A 14,177-nucleotide genomic window follows, 5' to 3' on the forward strand; every position below is an offset into this window, starting at 1 on the left:
AGAGGTGAAGGAGGCCGATATTCCCATCTGGCCCAACTGGCCATTGGCTCCCTTTTTCCATCCCATTTTTCACATCTCTCTCTCCACCCTCGCTGGCCCTTGATATCCCGGGTCTCCGCCATACATACAGCATACATATTCCGTACACGCATAGTACATACATATGACTATGTACTCCTAAAGCACTCCCGTCGACCTTCACGTCGCCTTGGGCGCATTTCTGGCACTTCATTCCTTTGTACACCGATGCGCTGGAATTTCTTCCACCCCCCTCCCTCCAGACGTAAATTTTTGGTTTAAAAATAACCTTCCATCTGGTTTTATTAATTTTCTTTTCTTTCTTTGGGCGAGTACGGAGTATAGTCTCCCATGACGTCCAACAACCTGGTCAAAAGACCCTCCTCAGCCCTCACGCGCGACTCCATCAATACACTTTGAGTGGTTGCGATCCATATTCTCACCAACCTCCTCTCACACACACGCTCTCTCACATCTACTCTCACACACCTCCCATCCCCACGCTCTTGCCAGCCCCCGCGAGCCTGCAGACGCTGGCACATTCGACCTTTTCCCACCGCTCTTGTATATGGGCTTGGAAGCTTATCCATCAGACGAACAACTCAAACAGGCTGGTAGCCAGCCCTCCATCTGAGATTCTAAAAGTGGCCAATCACCACGCCACTTGGCCAAATTCCGTTATCCGAACCCTCTCGGTTTATTGGTGTCTGAGGAGGAGAGGCCTTTGCTCTCTGGTCAATTTTATATTTCAACCTTATCCCTCTTTCCCAGGGCCAAGTCCATCCCATTTTTACCTTTGTTGATCATCCCCAGAGTGAGAGAGGGCCTTGATCTGACAAATGAAGCCTGGTAAGCTTAATCGCATCTGGTGTTACTTGAAAAATAGTTATCCGGAGCTATTTCCTCATCATCTCCTTCCCCTTCTTCACTGTTGACCAGGACTCATCCACGTTTTTTGCTATCTATCCTTTTTTATTTTCATTCCTCTTTACTTTTTTTCTCTCTTCCACACTGGTAAGGGTGACCCTGCCTGCTTTTTTATTTTTTATGTTATTTTTATTCTTTTTTTTTTTTTTTTTTTTTACTTCTTCCCCCAACCCCTTCCATTACCCACTGTGGAATCCCTTGCTGTAAGCTCCCAGCTTCTTTTTTTCCACCTTAACTGCATGACATGGTGTACCCATCTTGTATCTGGTTCTGCAATAAAGGTGTGATATTAAACAGCACAAGGTTTAATCCTATTGTTGAAAATGAAAACGCTCTGCCTGTTGTTTTTCTTTAGAGCTTCCCCCTGCGTGTGTGTATACTTCCCAACTGTTGCAGCGGATATCTAACATCACTGTTACTTCAGGAAGCTATAGAAGGAACTCTCATCCGGCATAACCTTGTCACTGTCTGCTTATAGGCAACATCCAAGAAAAAGGGAGACTGCCGCTCTATGGTTTGAGTTGCGAGGCTCTTTTTTTCACTAAAGATATCCCCCCAAAACAAAAGAAGGTCACGAGAATATCTGGTGCATCAGACCAGTATTCCAGACATCGAGACCGCCTCTCTCTGTCTATCTATAACTAGACACCTACAAAAGACCAACGACCTCCTTTTCAGCAATAAGAAGGCCACGGACTCGCAGCCCTTTACCGTGCTTAGGGGCAGCATGAGCTGTAAGTTGATCTATTTAGTATGATTTATCAAGTGTCTTCTTTATTTTTATGAGTTTGTCATGTCTATCTACAATGCTCCGGCACGCACCTCTTATGGCTCCTGATAAACATCGGTTTTGACCAGTCTACCTTGACATAAGCTTGGCTTTTTCATTTATAAACCCATCCCTCTCTTCCTCCTGTTATTTTCAAATATAAATTCTCTCTTTTCCTGCTCTCTTTCTACCCCTCATTTGTTTTGTCCGTGTTACGTGGCTTGTTATTCACATTTATTCCAAGCACACGATTGCACGGCTTCTGCTGTCAAAATCTATCCCCCTTGCTGGAGAAAATCCCATGCTTTTCCGTGCCCTGGAGTGAGAAGACCAGCCAGTTAACTAATAGTCAGGAGAGAGAAAAGAGCCTATGATTCTTAGCTTACGTGCTAGTGAACTCACATCGGATTTTATAGACTCAACCTATTCCTCCCTGACCTCCAGGCTTTCTCCAGAATCAACTTCCAGCTCCCTGTCCTCGGCTGCGGGTTTGAACACCAACTCCTCCAGGTACTCTGCTACGTTGGACGTGGCATCTGCTGCCACTTCTCCGCCGTGTATATCGAGGGACGAGTTGGACCAGAATATGACTGATTACAGACTGCATAGTGTATCTGCACTGTATGTACTTGTGCCGCAAGGTAAACACCTTTCTCGCGTTATGAATTGGTATATCTGACAATTTTTTATTTTGGGAGGCATAGCTGCACTCAACCACAGCCAGGGCTTCCATCAACAATGCAATCTTCCGGAGGCGTTCTGCCAGCCTCGCCTGGTATGATCCCTAGGGGAGATGGCTACCATCTTCAATATCATCAGCCTACCAGGAGCGTGTTCCCAAACTCCAACGGCCTTGCAATGAACAATTTATCCCGCTATTCCAATTATCAGACAACGCGACCAATGGATATGAACTCGAATGCACAGGGTGGCACAATGTTTGGTGCATCCGGAGGCTTTGTTTTCGACTCACCGGCATCAAGGCAATCGGGTTCAGCAAACCCTGAGGCTCCTCCGTTTCACGAAACCACTGTTTTGCACAATTTGCTAATAAACAACCACGCTGTGAGGCCAGACATCAACGCAAAGATTCACAAGGGGTTCTTCCAGGTGGATGGTAAATGGACATGTTATCGACGAAACTACTTTTCCCTGTCTTGCTCTTTCACTCTGCGGCCATGGATCCAAATGCAAGGCTCTGCCCCATACATTCAGCTTTCCAACGGCACCACTCCGAGAGTTAAAGCATTTGCCATGGCCATTTCTGCTGTGGTTCATGGGCAGGAGAATGAGACACGTGAGCTTGTCCAGCACACGCCAAAGCGTGATAAGCAGTCCGAGAGGCGTCCAGGAAAAGTTGCCCTTGAGCCTCAGCCGCCACCATCTTTGATGCTGAACCCGGGGCCAGTGAGCAGCGGCCATCACCATATGGCATTTTCAATGCCTCCGCAGTCTCCAATGCATTTCGACTGTGGTTCTACATTTGGAAATGGCCACTCCCAGTCAGTACAGTCCGCGCCAACGTCTCACACATTTGAGCGAATCCAGTTCCAGAAGGCAACGGCCAACAATGGCAAACGCCGTGCACAACAGCAGTTTTACCAGCTTGTGACCGAACTTTACGCTGATGTCAGTGACCCCAGCTCGAAATCCTCGCCACAGTGGGTCTTAGTTGCGAGGCGTCTTTCATACCCCATGGTTGTCCGAGGACGATCTCCCGGTCACTACAAGGATGGACGACGTGAGAGTACGACAAGCATTGGACCTGAGAGCGATACTGGAGCTTCGGGAGACGGGCGAATGAGCAGCCTTACTAATGGGATGGTTCAAAGCACACGACAACCTCCTCTGCTCTCTACGTACGACCAAAGCCACGGTCGACGAATGACAGCCACCGATCAACCACCATTAACCGCAGGATCTCTCGTTTCCTCATCTTCCTCTTCCCCTGAGTTCGACTTTGGGATGATGAACGATTCCATGAACCCTATGGAAACCATGAAGGACACCAATGTTGATGCATACGGCCATCAGTCGTATAACTCGACTTCGGCCGTTCAGCGAAAGGTATGCATTGAACCATCTGGCATGCGGAGCCATATGCCTACTTTCAACGACACGATCACCACTACGAAGAGCCAGGATCCACAAAACAGCGGATATGTTGAGCCTTTCGAGCCAATGGTGTCCCTAATGCACCATGATAACAATGGAGACAACCACTATTTCAACCGCCAGGATGACCATGGACTGAGAAACGGAATGAAAATGCATAACTCTTACACCAGCAGGCCAACTGCTCACTACGCTCGATATTAGCTGAGCTCACTCGTCCTCAGCCGACTACCTCCCCCCTTTCCGAAACTCACTACTTGCTTCACTTTTGATGACCCTCTTCTCTCTGGCTGATTACTCACTCCTCAATGATGGCTTGTTCTATCTTTGAGAAACTCCCTCTTTTTAACCTCTTCTCCTTCATACCCACTTCCCCCTCCTCTCATTGCATTGAAATTTTCACCATCAACATACTAAGGGCAGGTGATCTTTTCCTTCCCTCCGAAGACAATATCCACTGATCTTCGGATGTTGATTTCTGGTAACGACTTGTATTTTTGGTTTCCTGCCTGGGCGCATATTTTCCTTGAATATCTCCTTTACCTCCTTGGCCAGCAATTTCCTATGTTTCTATTACTTTTTGCTCGTTTTCCCTATTTCTTTTTATTGAATCTTCGGGCCTTCGACCTTAATGAGAAATGACAGCCATGATAGCGACTGATCGTTAATAATCTAACTCAACCCTACCCTGGACCCGTGCGGAGTTAAATCTCCTTTCTACTGCAGGCCAGGGCAGCTTCCCAACCTTCAGCTACCCTAGAAGTCAGACCAGATAACTTCCTCAACGCTCGTTTCCACACAAGGCCGAATTCCGAATAACGATGATTCTTTCTTCCCCGCAAGTGACGCTACCTTGATATCCTCGGATATACCGGGTTGACTGACCTCTTGTACTCCATGTATGCTACGAATGGCTATTCTGCTTCACGATTAGGGTTTCAGAACCTCCCAAGAAAAGATGGTGAGGAGGGAAAAAAAGGAAAAATTATAATGATGATTCGCATGTTATACTATGTTGGAGGTGCTGCAGTTTGATGACTTTCCCCCGTTTTTTGCTTGCTTGCTTGGTTTTATGAACCCCCATCTACTTCTTTTCCTACTTCTTTTTCTTCCTCTACTTTTCTATTAATTGGCAGTTAGGGTTTTTATTTATGGGTGGGAATATTGAGGGCAATACGGTGAAATGGACATTTGGTCAAAAATGGGCAAGGGATGGATTGCAAAATCATACACAGGAAGGCTTCTTCCGTCAAAACGTTGAACTAGGGGCCCCTTTTCCTTACTTTTCATTTTTTTACTTTCAACCTTAGGGATCTTTCCTTGCTTTCTTTCTCCAGCCAATTATTCTGTTTGATTCACTTGTTATTCTATCTTTTTTGAATTGATGTCATGACCGCCCGCTAGACTTCTCTCCTAGCTTACGACTTGATGCCGGCGTTTTTTCCAAGGGCATATACCCCATTCCCATACTAGTCATGCTATCCCGTCCTATTTCCTATCAAGATTTGGGTCTCGTCGCTTCACCTGGATACGAACCAGGCTCTTTCGCGCAAGGGTTGTCCTGGTTTATTATTCTCTATATGCATGTTTGCGACAACTGCTAATCAGATAGAGCTGAAAACAAAACAAAACAAAAAACTCATTTAGGGAAATCAAGATTTTGATAGGAGAAACAAAAATCCTACATTCCGTCATTTATCGCATACTAAAACCTTGAACTGAACCAATCTCTGCGCAGCTAGCCGTGCAGCGGAATAGGTTGGATATAGCAATAGGGAATCCAAAGATATCTCTCCCCGGAGATGGATAGATAGGCACTGGTGAGGTTGGGAAACTTGGAATTCAGCCAAGACCTTCTATCCGAGAAGTAAAGATAAAAAAGGGGGCGGAGCATGAATGAGGAGAGAAGTGTAGGACAGTCCACCGGGAAAACGAATTGTAGGAGGTGCTTGCTAGAGTGGTTCGCCTGAGTTTCCCACCCCTTCTCCCGTATGTGATACGATCAGGGGGATGAAGTTATGCGCCATGATAAAGCGAAACGTAGCCGGTGAGACCCGTAGTAGCTAACTTTGGGCAAAGAAGGCTGTCCTTTGCAAGCCAAGGTGGGTAGCTGACGATACGACGGGCGTTATGAGAAAAAGAAAATAACGCCCAACTAAGAGGCAGAACTAGGTTGGGTTCCACTCTCCTGGCAACTAGGGTATCACGATATGGCTTCCATGAAGCCGTCAAGGCAAGGAATGGTGTATGAACCATGGTAACTTTCGGCACTGGTGGCATTGGAGTCAAAAGAAACGATAAGAAAAGAAAAGAAAAAGAAAAGAGAGAGAACAACAGCACCCATCCAAGCTTATTATGGAAGGCTATTTCAAGGAAAGCCGCATGCTGCATGTGGGCCAAGGCATCCCCAGGATAATCGGCCGACCAGATTCCACGAGCATATCCATAATCGTATTCATCATAAGTTTGCCGCCGTCGGTCGCCAGCTAAAGACAAGACAAGGCCATGTCCATGCTGTGTGAGAATGTGGGATGGAGTAGAGTAGGAAAAAAAAAAGAAGCAAGAAAGACCAGGATGTTTCAGAGAAAGAAAGAAGCATCATCAGGAAAGGAATATTAAGCGCCAACTATTATACATGGAATCATCTGGTTCAGAGTCCAACAAGGCGCCCAAAGGAGTATGGTGACCTGACACAGCATATTGCGCCACTGCAACGTAGACAAAATGAAATTTAACAATGTCATCGTTGTGTTGTTTAGTAAGGGTATCCTCGAAAATAGCAGTTAGGAATCCGCTTTTTGCATGCCTTTTCCAAAGCGGGCAGGGGCAGAGTAGGGGTGCCCGCGTCCGAGATGCTCGAAAAGGATGAGGGAAAGATGGGGTTCTGACCAAGAGCTGAGGACATGAAAATGGTGTGCTGAAAATCTGGGATGCCAGGAAATGATTGAAAAAAAAAAGGAAGAGCCTCCCTAACTTCGTAAGCTCGTGAGGGGGTGGCCTGACGAGTTGGATAATTGGTTGATTGACGGGGAGGAGGATGGTCGAAATAGCTTTGGGGTTTCACAATGGTGTATCCCGAGACCGGCAATAGAACAGAAATGACGACTGACTCCTCAATTGCCTAGTTAATCCATCCATCCAGGGTGCTTGCTTGCTCGTTTCTTTCGTCTCTCCATCCCCCCCTTGCCTGACGCTCACGCCTCCTACCCAAAAGAATACCAAGAAAGAAGAAAGGGAAGATTAGGATATGCTGGTTGCACTCATCCTTTTCCAAATTTCTCGACTACCAACCATGCTCCAATATCGCGTTGGGGGCACGCACTTGGAGTTCAAGGTCCGAATCCATATCTCTTCGGGCGACAGACGATAGACAACGAGAAAAGAGAGGTATATCTGCTGCCATTATGCGTATACGTATGTGATGCCTTGCGTCGGTTTCCCCCTCAAGCTCCTCCGCGTATTTGCACCTGCGTAGAACCTTCCATCGAACATCCCCCTTTTTTTCTTGTTTTTCATTTATCCACCCTCGAGACGTTGATCGAGAGTTTCCGGTCAAGTTCTGCCTGCTCCTCCTTTGACGGAGTCATGCCTAGCGATTGCTCGAGTTTGGGTGATGCCCACATTCCAAAGGCTGCGTAACCCATCAGGCCTAGGCCGAAGAGAAGACGGGTCCGAGGTTTTAGCGAGCGGTAAGATCTGGTGATTTCAATCAATTAATTCAGCTCAGTTCATTCCACTTCGTTCCATATGCTGTATTTTTTTGAAGGTTAAGATGGTAAAGGTCTCTTGCTTGTTCTTCGGCCGCGATTCCATGCAAGGCTAGCGGAGGCTTTCGTCCTTTTTTTGCTTCTTCCTAGATAGGGGCTTACATACGTCCAAAATGACATGCTGTCTTGCGTCTCAAGAGGCTGGTTGGCTGTCAATGTGCTTGATTGGCCTGTCTGTCTGATGGTGATAATGCTGTGTTCGGTGTTCAAGGTCAGAGTCGAGACGTTGAAGTTTGATAGAAGAAGCTCGGATGCTACTGGCCCAAAGTGGCTTAGCTCAGAGGATGACTTGCATGAATAACACTTGAAGCTCGTCGTGCTGTATAAAAAAAGAGATCCTCAGGGAGACCCAGGGGGCACGACGTGGTGAGACTTGGACGCCTTGTAGATCCGGAGTATTTCTTGTTACATCAGGCTGCCGTCAACGTAATTAATTTATTGTCCCGTAACTTATTTCTAACTACTGGTGATCGAAGCTCCATCTTTGGCATATAAGCCCCCCTGCCATACACATACATGAAAGACGAGATTAGATATCGGATATAGACAGCAAATGCCGGCATCTGCATACACATGCCCCGTTAGGCAAGTGTGCAGGTACGTCTGACCGCAATTCTCTCGCCCCTTTCATCTAATCTCATTCATCTCGCATTGCATATGCAGCAACAGCTCAGTCTCCCCATGCATGAATGCATGAATAAAGAAAAGACAACGCACCGACGCAGAATTAGAAGACGGACATGGTAAATAATTAGTTAACTAAATTGGAATTTTCAAACTATTCCTTCCTAACGGTCGTGAAAAAAGAATACGAATGGAAAAAGGAGGAGACGGTCTTGCAAAAATGGTTTGCAACAGCGGTGAGAGCAGTCTTCGTGGATTCGGACAGATCGGCAATGGACAGCGGGAGAATGGAGTGGGTGAACTCAGACAGGAACAGACATGGAAACATCAGAAGTAAGGTATAAGTGTGGATAGAAAACGAAAGGAGTAAGGGCCAGGAAGATGGGGGCAAAGCTATATACGGCGGATCAATCAAGTACACAGCAAGCTAAGCCAATGAATGGCAAAAGCTGAACGGTCGGGCATTAGGGAAAGAGGAGGTTTGCTGTTTGTTTGTTTGTGTGGTATATTATATAGCTGCAAGGAGAGGCGGTAGTGAGATGCCTCTGCGTGAGCAAGCGGATGATGCGAGATTTGATGCCCGGGATGAAGGATAATCGATCCACTCTACGAAGACTTTCCGTAGGCGCGATCGATGTCTTTCTGGTACTTGGCCACGAGCTTCTTGCGCTGTAGCTTCTGCGCTGCGGTGACAAAGCCCTGTTCAACGTTGTTAGAAGGTTGAGATATATATGTGAATGGTGTATGACTTACGTTCTGAGGAGTCCATTCTTCATCTGAGAGGACGACACCTTCGATGATCTCAAAGCCACGCAGACCAGCGGACTTGCCTACATTCTGCATGTCCTTCAAGATGATCGAGTTGAGCTTCTTGTCATGAACAAGAGTGCCGATGCTGTCTCCCTGGATACCATTGGACTTTGCAAGCTGGAGCAAGGCTGGCTCTGCAGGCACGATGATGGCAACGGGCTTAGCCTGGTCTTCAGCAGCATATACGCATATATTCGCCACGACGGGAGCAGAGCGGTAGATGGACTCGAGTTTCTCAAGGGCGATGTATTCACCGTTCAGAGACTTGACGAGGTTCTTCTTGCGGTCGATGACCTTGATATGGCCGTTGGGCTCGAACTGGCCAATATCACCGGTCATGAACCAACCGTCGGGCGAGAATGCGGCTTTGGTCTCTTCTTCGTTATCGAAGTAGTGCTTTGCAACGCTCACGCCTCGGATCCAGATCTCACCCTGGGGAGGGTTGTTCTTGGTAAAGTAGCCTGCGTCAGCGAAGTCGACGAGCTTCATCTCGACGGCAGCTGGGATCTCGCCTATGGCGTCGTTGGTCCAGGCCATAGGGTCGTTGAGGCCGCCCATGGCAGAGGTTTCCGTCAGACCGTAACCGTTGATCATGGGGCAGACGGCCATGGAGAGGAATCGTTGGGTTTCTCTCGAGACCGGCCCACCACCGCTGAGAGTGAGACGCAGACGGCCTCCAGTGGCATCTTTGATCTTCTTGAAGACGAAGGAGTCTAGTATGCCAGCACCGGGTAGACCGGTGGACATGAGGAACTCCTTAGTTGCGATACCAGCCCAGAAGATGCTCTTGACGATGGCACTGTTCTTGTTGACGTTGCCGATGATACCCTTCTTGACAGATTCCCAGACCATGGGCACTCCGACGAGGACAGTTGGCTGCAGCTCACGGATATCGCCCTTGCAGTTCCTGACGGAAGTGTCCGAGAGGGTCTTGGGGCTTCCGTAGCCCATGGTGCCACCCCAGAAGAGACAAAGGTTCTCAAATACGAACTCGAGGATATGGGCTTGGGGTAGGTACGTCAGAAGCACATCACCGGGCCCAAGATATGAGCCAACAATGGAATCGGCACCCGCCACTATATCAACTCGTCAGATCTGTATACTTCGTTGTAAGTTAGGGAAAGACTTACTGGCACCAACAACGTTGGCGTGGGTGAGAGGGACACCCTTTGGTGGACCGGTCGAACCAGATGTGTACATGATACAGCAAAGGTCGTCGCGGGATGGCGGTACCGGGTCAACAGGGTTCTCTTCACCCAGCTTCCGGAGGTCCTCGTAGGTCATGATGTTGAGGTAGTCGAAGTCCGCCTTGAGGCCATCGATATGTTCCTGCTTGGGCTCCGAGTTGGTGTCATAGATGACGTTCTTGACATCCTTTGCATCCTTGAGGACCTTTCGTAGAAGCGGGAGGAGAGTAGGGTCTAGGAAGATGGACTCGCTGCGAGTCTGCTGGAGAGAGTGTCGAACACCTTCTTCGCCGAGGGAGTCGTACGCGGTCACTATGGTGATGGACTGGGATGCGGCGCCTGGAAGAAGTCAGAAGCTTGTTCTTGCGGCTATAGTCAAAAGCTGGAGCCGAGCTTACCGTGAGAGAGACACAACCAGTGCGCACTATGGGGCATGTTAGCTCAGAAAACCCATCATAATCTGTGAAATAACAATGAAGAGGAGAGCTAACCTGGTAGAGCTGAAGAGATGGAGTCTGCTGCCGGCTTCATGGCCGAGCTTCCTGAGACCAGCACCGAGCTGTAGAGCCTGCTGCTCGTACTCCGTGAAGGTTAGGTAGCTGTAGCCACTGAGCTCAAAGTAGGTCCATTCCTTGTCAACCTCCTGCTCAACACCCTCTACGAGCCGCTTGACCTTCTTGTTCTCGACATGCGTCTTGACGACTTTGCGCGAGCCGACTGCCTTGGAGTTTCCGTACGTCTTTGCGCTCCATCTGAGGTTGTCGTAGCTGGTAGCAATCTCTGGGTTGGGCGTCTTGAGCAGCTCGTCTTTAGCCGTGGGGTGTCGTCGCGGGATGGTTTCTCCTTCGACGGGCTCGTAGCCGGACGCCTCGACGGAGAAGGGACCCTTCTTCAAGACGCGAGGGTAGAAGACTGTATTTTTGAGCGACATGCTGGGCTAGAGGCAGCTCGCGTGGATCGATTGGACCGATGGAGATCTGGTTGGTGTGCGAGGCGGGCGTCTGGAGCTGCGAGGTGAGCTCTCTGCAGGCAGCAAAAGGGGGACAAAGACGGACAGGCTATCCTTGTCCAGCAACCGGTGGGCGGCGGGTGGTCGATTGTATCGTTCTTCTGCTGTGTCGTCTTCACCAGCCAGGGTAGTCAAGTAGACGTCAGCTATCCTAGCTCGCTGGCTGACTTTGTTGAGGTTGTTGGGAGGAGGAGACGAGGGCCGCGGTGGAGATGCAGATGGAGACGGGTTTTTTGCTTCCTAGGCGAGTTTAAAAGCCACTACTACTACCACCAGCAAGCGCAGTAGAGATATGTAGCAACAGAAGAAGCAGGCAGAAGAACAGCTAAATATATATAGAAGAAAAGCGGCCGGAGAGATGACAGTCTCAGCCCGTTTGCTCTAGTTGTCTCTTGTTTCTATCAGCGTCTATCGATGGCGCTCTATCGCTTTGGCAAGCCAGCGGACGGCCAGCCACATTGCTTTCCCCTTTCCCCCTAAGCCAGCCCGCAAAAGCAAACATGTACCTCTTCTTCCCGCGAGAGACTGCAAGAGGCTGCAAGAGACTCTGCTAGTTGCCCTGGGCTGTCCAGCGCAGGCTTTGGCTCGTTCTCCCGTCCCGGCGTCCACCTCGGCCAGGACTATGTCAGCCGGTTTAGTTAGTTAGTTGATTGCACCCAGAAAGGCCGTTGGCAGTGAACATCACATCAACCGCTTGCTGTGCCTCTCTCGTGCCTCTCTCGTGCCTCTTTCGTGCCAGTCGGCTATTTATGGCCAATCAGTCGCATACTCCAAGATCCTTGGACTCATTGGCAGTGACTTGGCCGCTGGCCAGGCAGACTGCCTAACTACCCCGGAGAAAGTTGTATAGTTATATAGTTCGGGCCAACCACAGCTAGCAGTTCGTGGCGTTCTATCAGAGACGCAGCTCATCCTCGCAGGAAGGCAAAGGGCCGAGTGTTAGTTATAATATTGAACATCAGCACTCTTTATGGAATGTATTCTAGTGAAGTATCAGAAGTTATCTGTCGATGTGTAACTATGCCATGGGAAGGCTTGCACAGATCTGGCTGTCGGTGATAGATCGGTGATAGATCCGATCTTGTGCTTCACCCTCGGCAGCTCGCGCCTCCTTGGCCAGCCCATAGTTAACCGCTGGCTTCACTAGTAATTCACTGTCCGGGCATCTCGATCTCGTCGTCGGTTTTGATAGTGACCTCGACTGAAGAGTAACTACGTAGTCTAGGTAGTCAGTGGCCGTCGACAGCACCAGGAGTCGAGTTACTGCCGTCTTTCTTCTTCACCTGCTGGCATCTTCATCCTCTCCATCCTCATCCTCATCCTCATCCTCATCCTCATCCTCATCCTCATCTTCACCTTCACCTTCACCTTCATCTTCCTACTCATCGCTGTCTTCATCGCTGTCTTCGTCTGTTTGTCTCCAACTTCGTCGTTTCTGCGTGTTTCTCTCCAAATATTTCGATGTAGTTGTTTATTTCCTCTTTGGGGTAGCCAGAGTGAGCAGAATATTTATAATATTTTATTTTCTTTTTTCTTCCTTTTTTCTCTCTTATAAAAACGACGACAACTCGCGACGTCGAAGATGAAGAAGACGAAGATGAAGTGAATTGACGGACAGGAGACGCTGCTGGTTGTCACTGCTGGTTCGCCGGGTTTGGTGGTGAGGCGAGGATGAGGCGAAGACGAGGATGAAGACGAGGTAACTAACTTGGCCGAGTTGACTACAGAGAGTTAGGAACTTCCCGCCAGCTTCAACGGCATAAAAGCGCGTCAAGTTACACCCCAAGATACCCAGTAGAAGACCTCTCTCAAGCCAGTCAGTGAGGAGTCGATACCACGAGATAGTAACAGCAGAGATACCAGCAAGACAGCCACGGCCAGGACAATACCCGAAGAGACCAGTATACGCGCTTCCAAGATGCCACCAGCAGAGCAGACCGCGGCTACAAAGCCAGCCCAGCCACAGAAGACAAAAGAAAATCTTAATACCCCATACAAGCAAGGCCGTCAGACTGGTCCCAGTGTCAAGCCTGCTCTGGAGTCGATACCTTTGAACCGCCTTTCAAAGGTGACAGCCACGGCCAAGTTCAAGATTTTCAAGCCAAAGAGAGAAACAGTCAAACCGAGACATCTGGAGAAGATACCACTGCCATTTATATCGAGATCTACTACATACCACAGCAGCCAGAAGAATTATCAACAGCAGCAACAGCTGGAGAAGATGGAGGAGGAGGAACTAAAGGCTGCCATTTCACGCTCGCCTTCCCCTGGTTGCGGAGCCCTGCCGGACTGCTGGAGTTGCGGCACAGAGTTGGGCGACTGTCCCCCATGCAGCTGCGAGGAGTGTGGCATGCCCAATTAATCTATTATTCTCGCTTCTTCTTCTTATTACTATTATTCTTCCCTCGTCTTCCTCTCTTTGTTGTCTTCGTCTGTTTCTCCTTTTCTCCGGGTTTTCCGTGGACCTTTTTTTCTTATCTGTGGGCTTTCCATTTTCTTTGTCTGTGGACACGGCATAGCGCAATAGCGGGGAGTCATAACCATTCGGTTATTTGATTTGCCCTGCTATATATAGTCAGTTATCTAGTATCCTGGACCCCTCTAACTTGCCGGGATTACCCAACGGGCCTACTTACATACGAATGCGGGGATGGACCATACCTGGCCTGGGGATTAGCAGGTATATTGCTAATCAACATCAATACCTCATCACTGTTCATTCTTCTCCTCCCTCTGCTTCTTACTCATGTTTTACTGGCCAAGAAAGGAAGACAAGGTCCGTTTTTCTGAGTATTGACATGAAAAAACAGTTTCGTTCGCTTCCCAGTTGTTTAGGAAAGGGCGTGCATGGTCCTTATTCCCCCTGCCGACTTCTTCCCCATCTGGCTCTCGGCATTTCTCCCCAGAATCGGGCTCGTAGGCGTCCATGCCCAGATGCCTGTTCTCTTGCA

General features: G+C 48.8%; 4 protein-coding genes across 4 annotated transcripts; 2 read left to right on the forward strand and 2 right to left on the reverse strand.

Moving 5' to 3' along the window:
- Positions 1-2,084: 2,084 nt before the first annotated feature.
- Positions 2,085-4,033, forward strand: MGYG_08102 (hypothetical protein; the record flags this gene model as incomplete). Its single annotated transcript, XM_003169880.1, has 2 exons — positions 2,085-2,335; positions 2,419-4,033. 2 exons carry the CDS (start codon positions 2,085-2,087, stop codon positions 4,031-4,033), a joined length of 1,866 nt encoding a protein of 621 aa, XP_003169928.1.
- A 3,308-nt stretch (positions 4,034-7,341) lies between these two features.
- Positions 7,342-7,716, reverse strand: MGYG_08103 (hypothetical protein; the record flags this gene model as incomplete). The annotated part of the gene is made up of 2 exons (XM_003169881.1): positions 7,342-7,525; positions 7,703-7,716. 2 exons carry the CDS (start codon positions 7,714-7,716, stop codon positions 7,342-7,344), a joined length of 198 nt encoding a protein of 65 aa, XP_003169929.1.
- Positions 7,717-8,826: 1,110 nt separating this feature from the next.
- MGYG_08104 (long-chain-fatty-acid-CoA ligase 1) lies at positions 8,827-11,148 on the reverse strand (the record flags this gene model as incomplete). Its single annotated transcript, XM_003169882.1, has 5 exons — positions 8,827-8,919; positions 8,974-10,106; positions 10,161-10,556; positions 10,616-10,641; positions 10,709-11,148. 5 exons carry the CDS (start codon positions 11,146-11,148, stop codon positions 8,827-8,829), a joined length of 2,088 nt encoding a protein of 695 aa, XP_003169930.1.
- A 1,996-nt stretch (positions 11,149-13,144) lies between these two features.
- Positions 13,145-13,588, forward strand: MGYG_08105 (hypothetical protein; the record flags this gene model as incomplete). The annotated part of the gene is made up of 1 exon (XM_003169883.1): positions 13,145-13,588. The coding sequence occupies one exon, from the start codon at positions 13,145-13,147 to the stop codon at positions 13,586-13,588; it is 444 nt and encodes a 147-aa protein (XP_003169931.1).
- Positions 13,589-14,177: the final 589 nt, after the last annotated feature.

Source organism: Nannizzia gypsea, genomic scaffold, assembly GCF_000150975.2.
Source record: "Nannizzia gypsea CBS 118893 supercont1.8 genomic scaffold, whole genome shotgun sequence".
NCBI lineage: Eukaryota > Fungi > Ascomycota > Eurotiomycetes > Onygenales > Arthrodermataceae > Nannizzia > Nannizzia gypsea.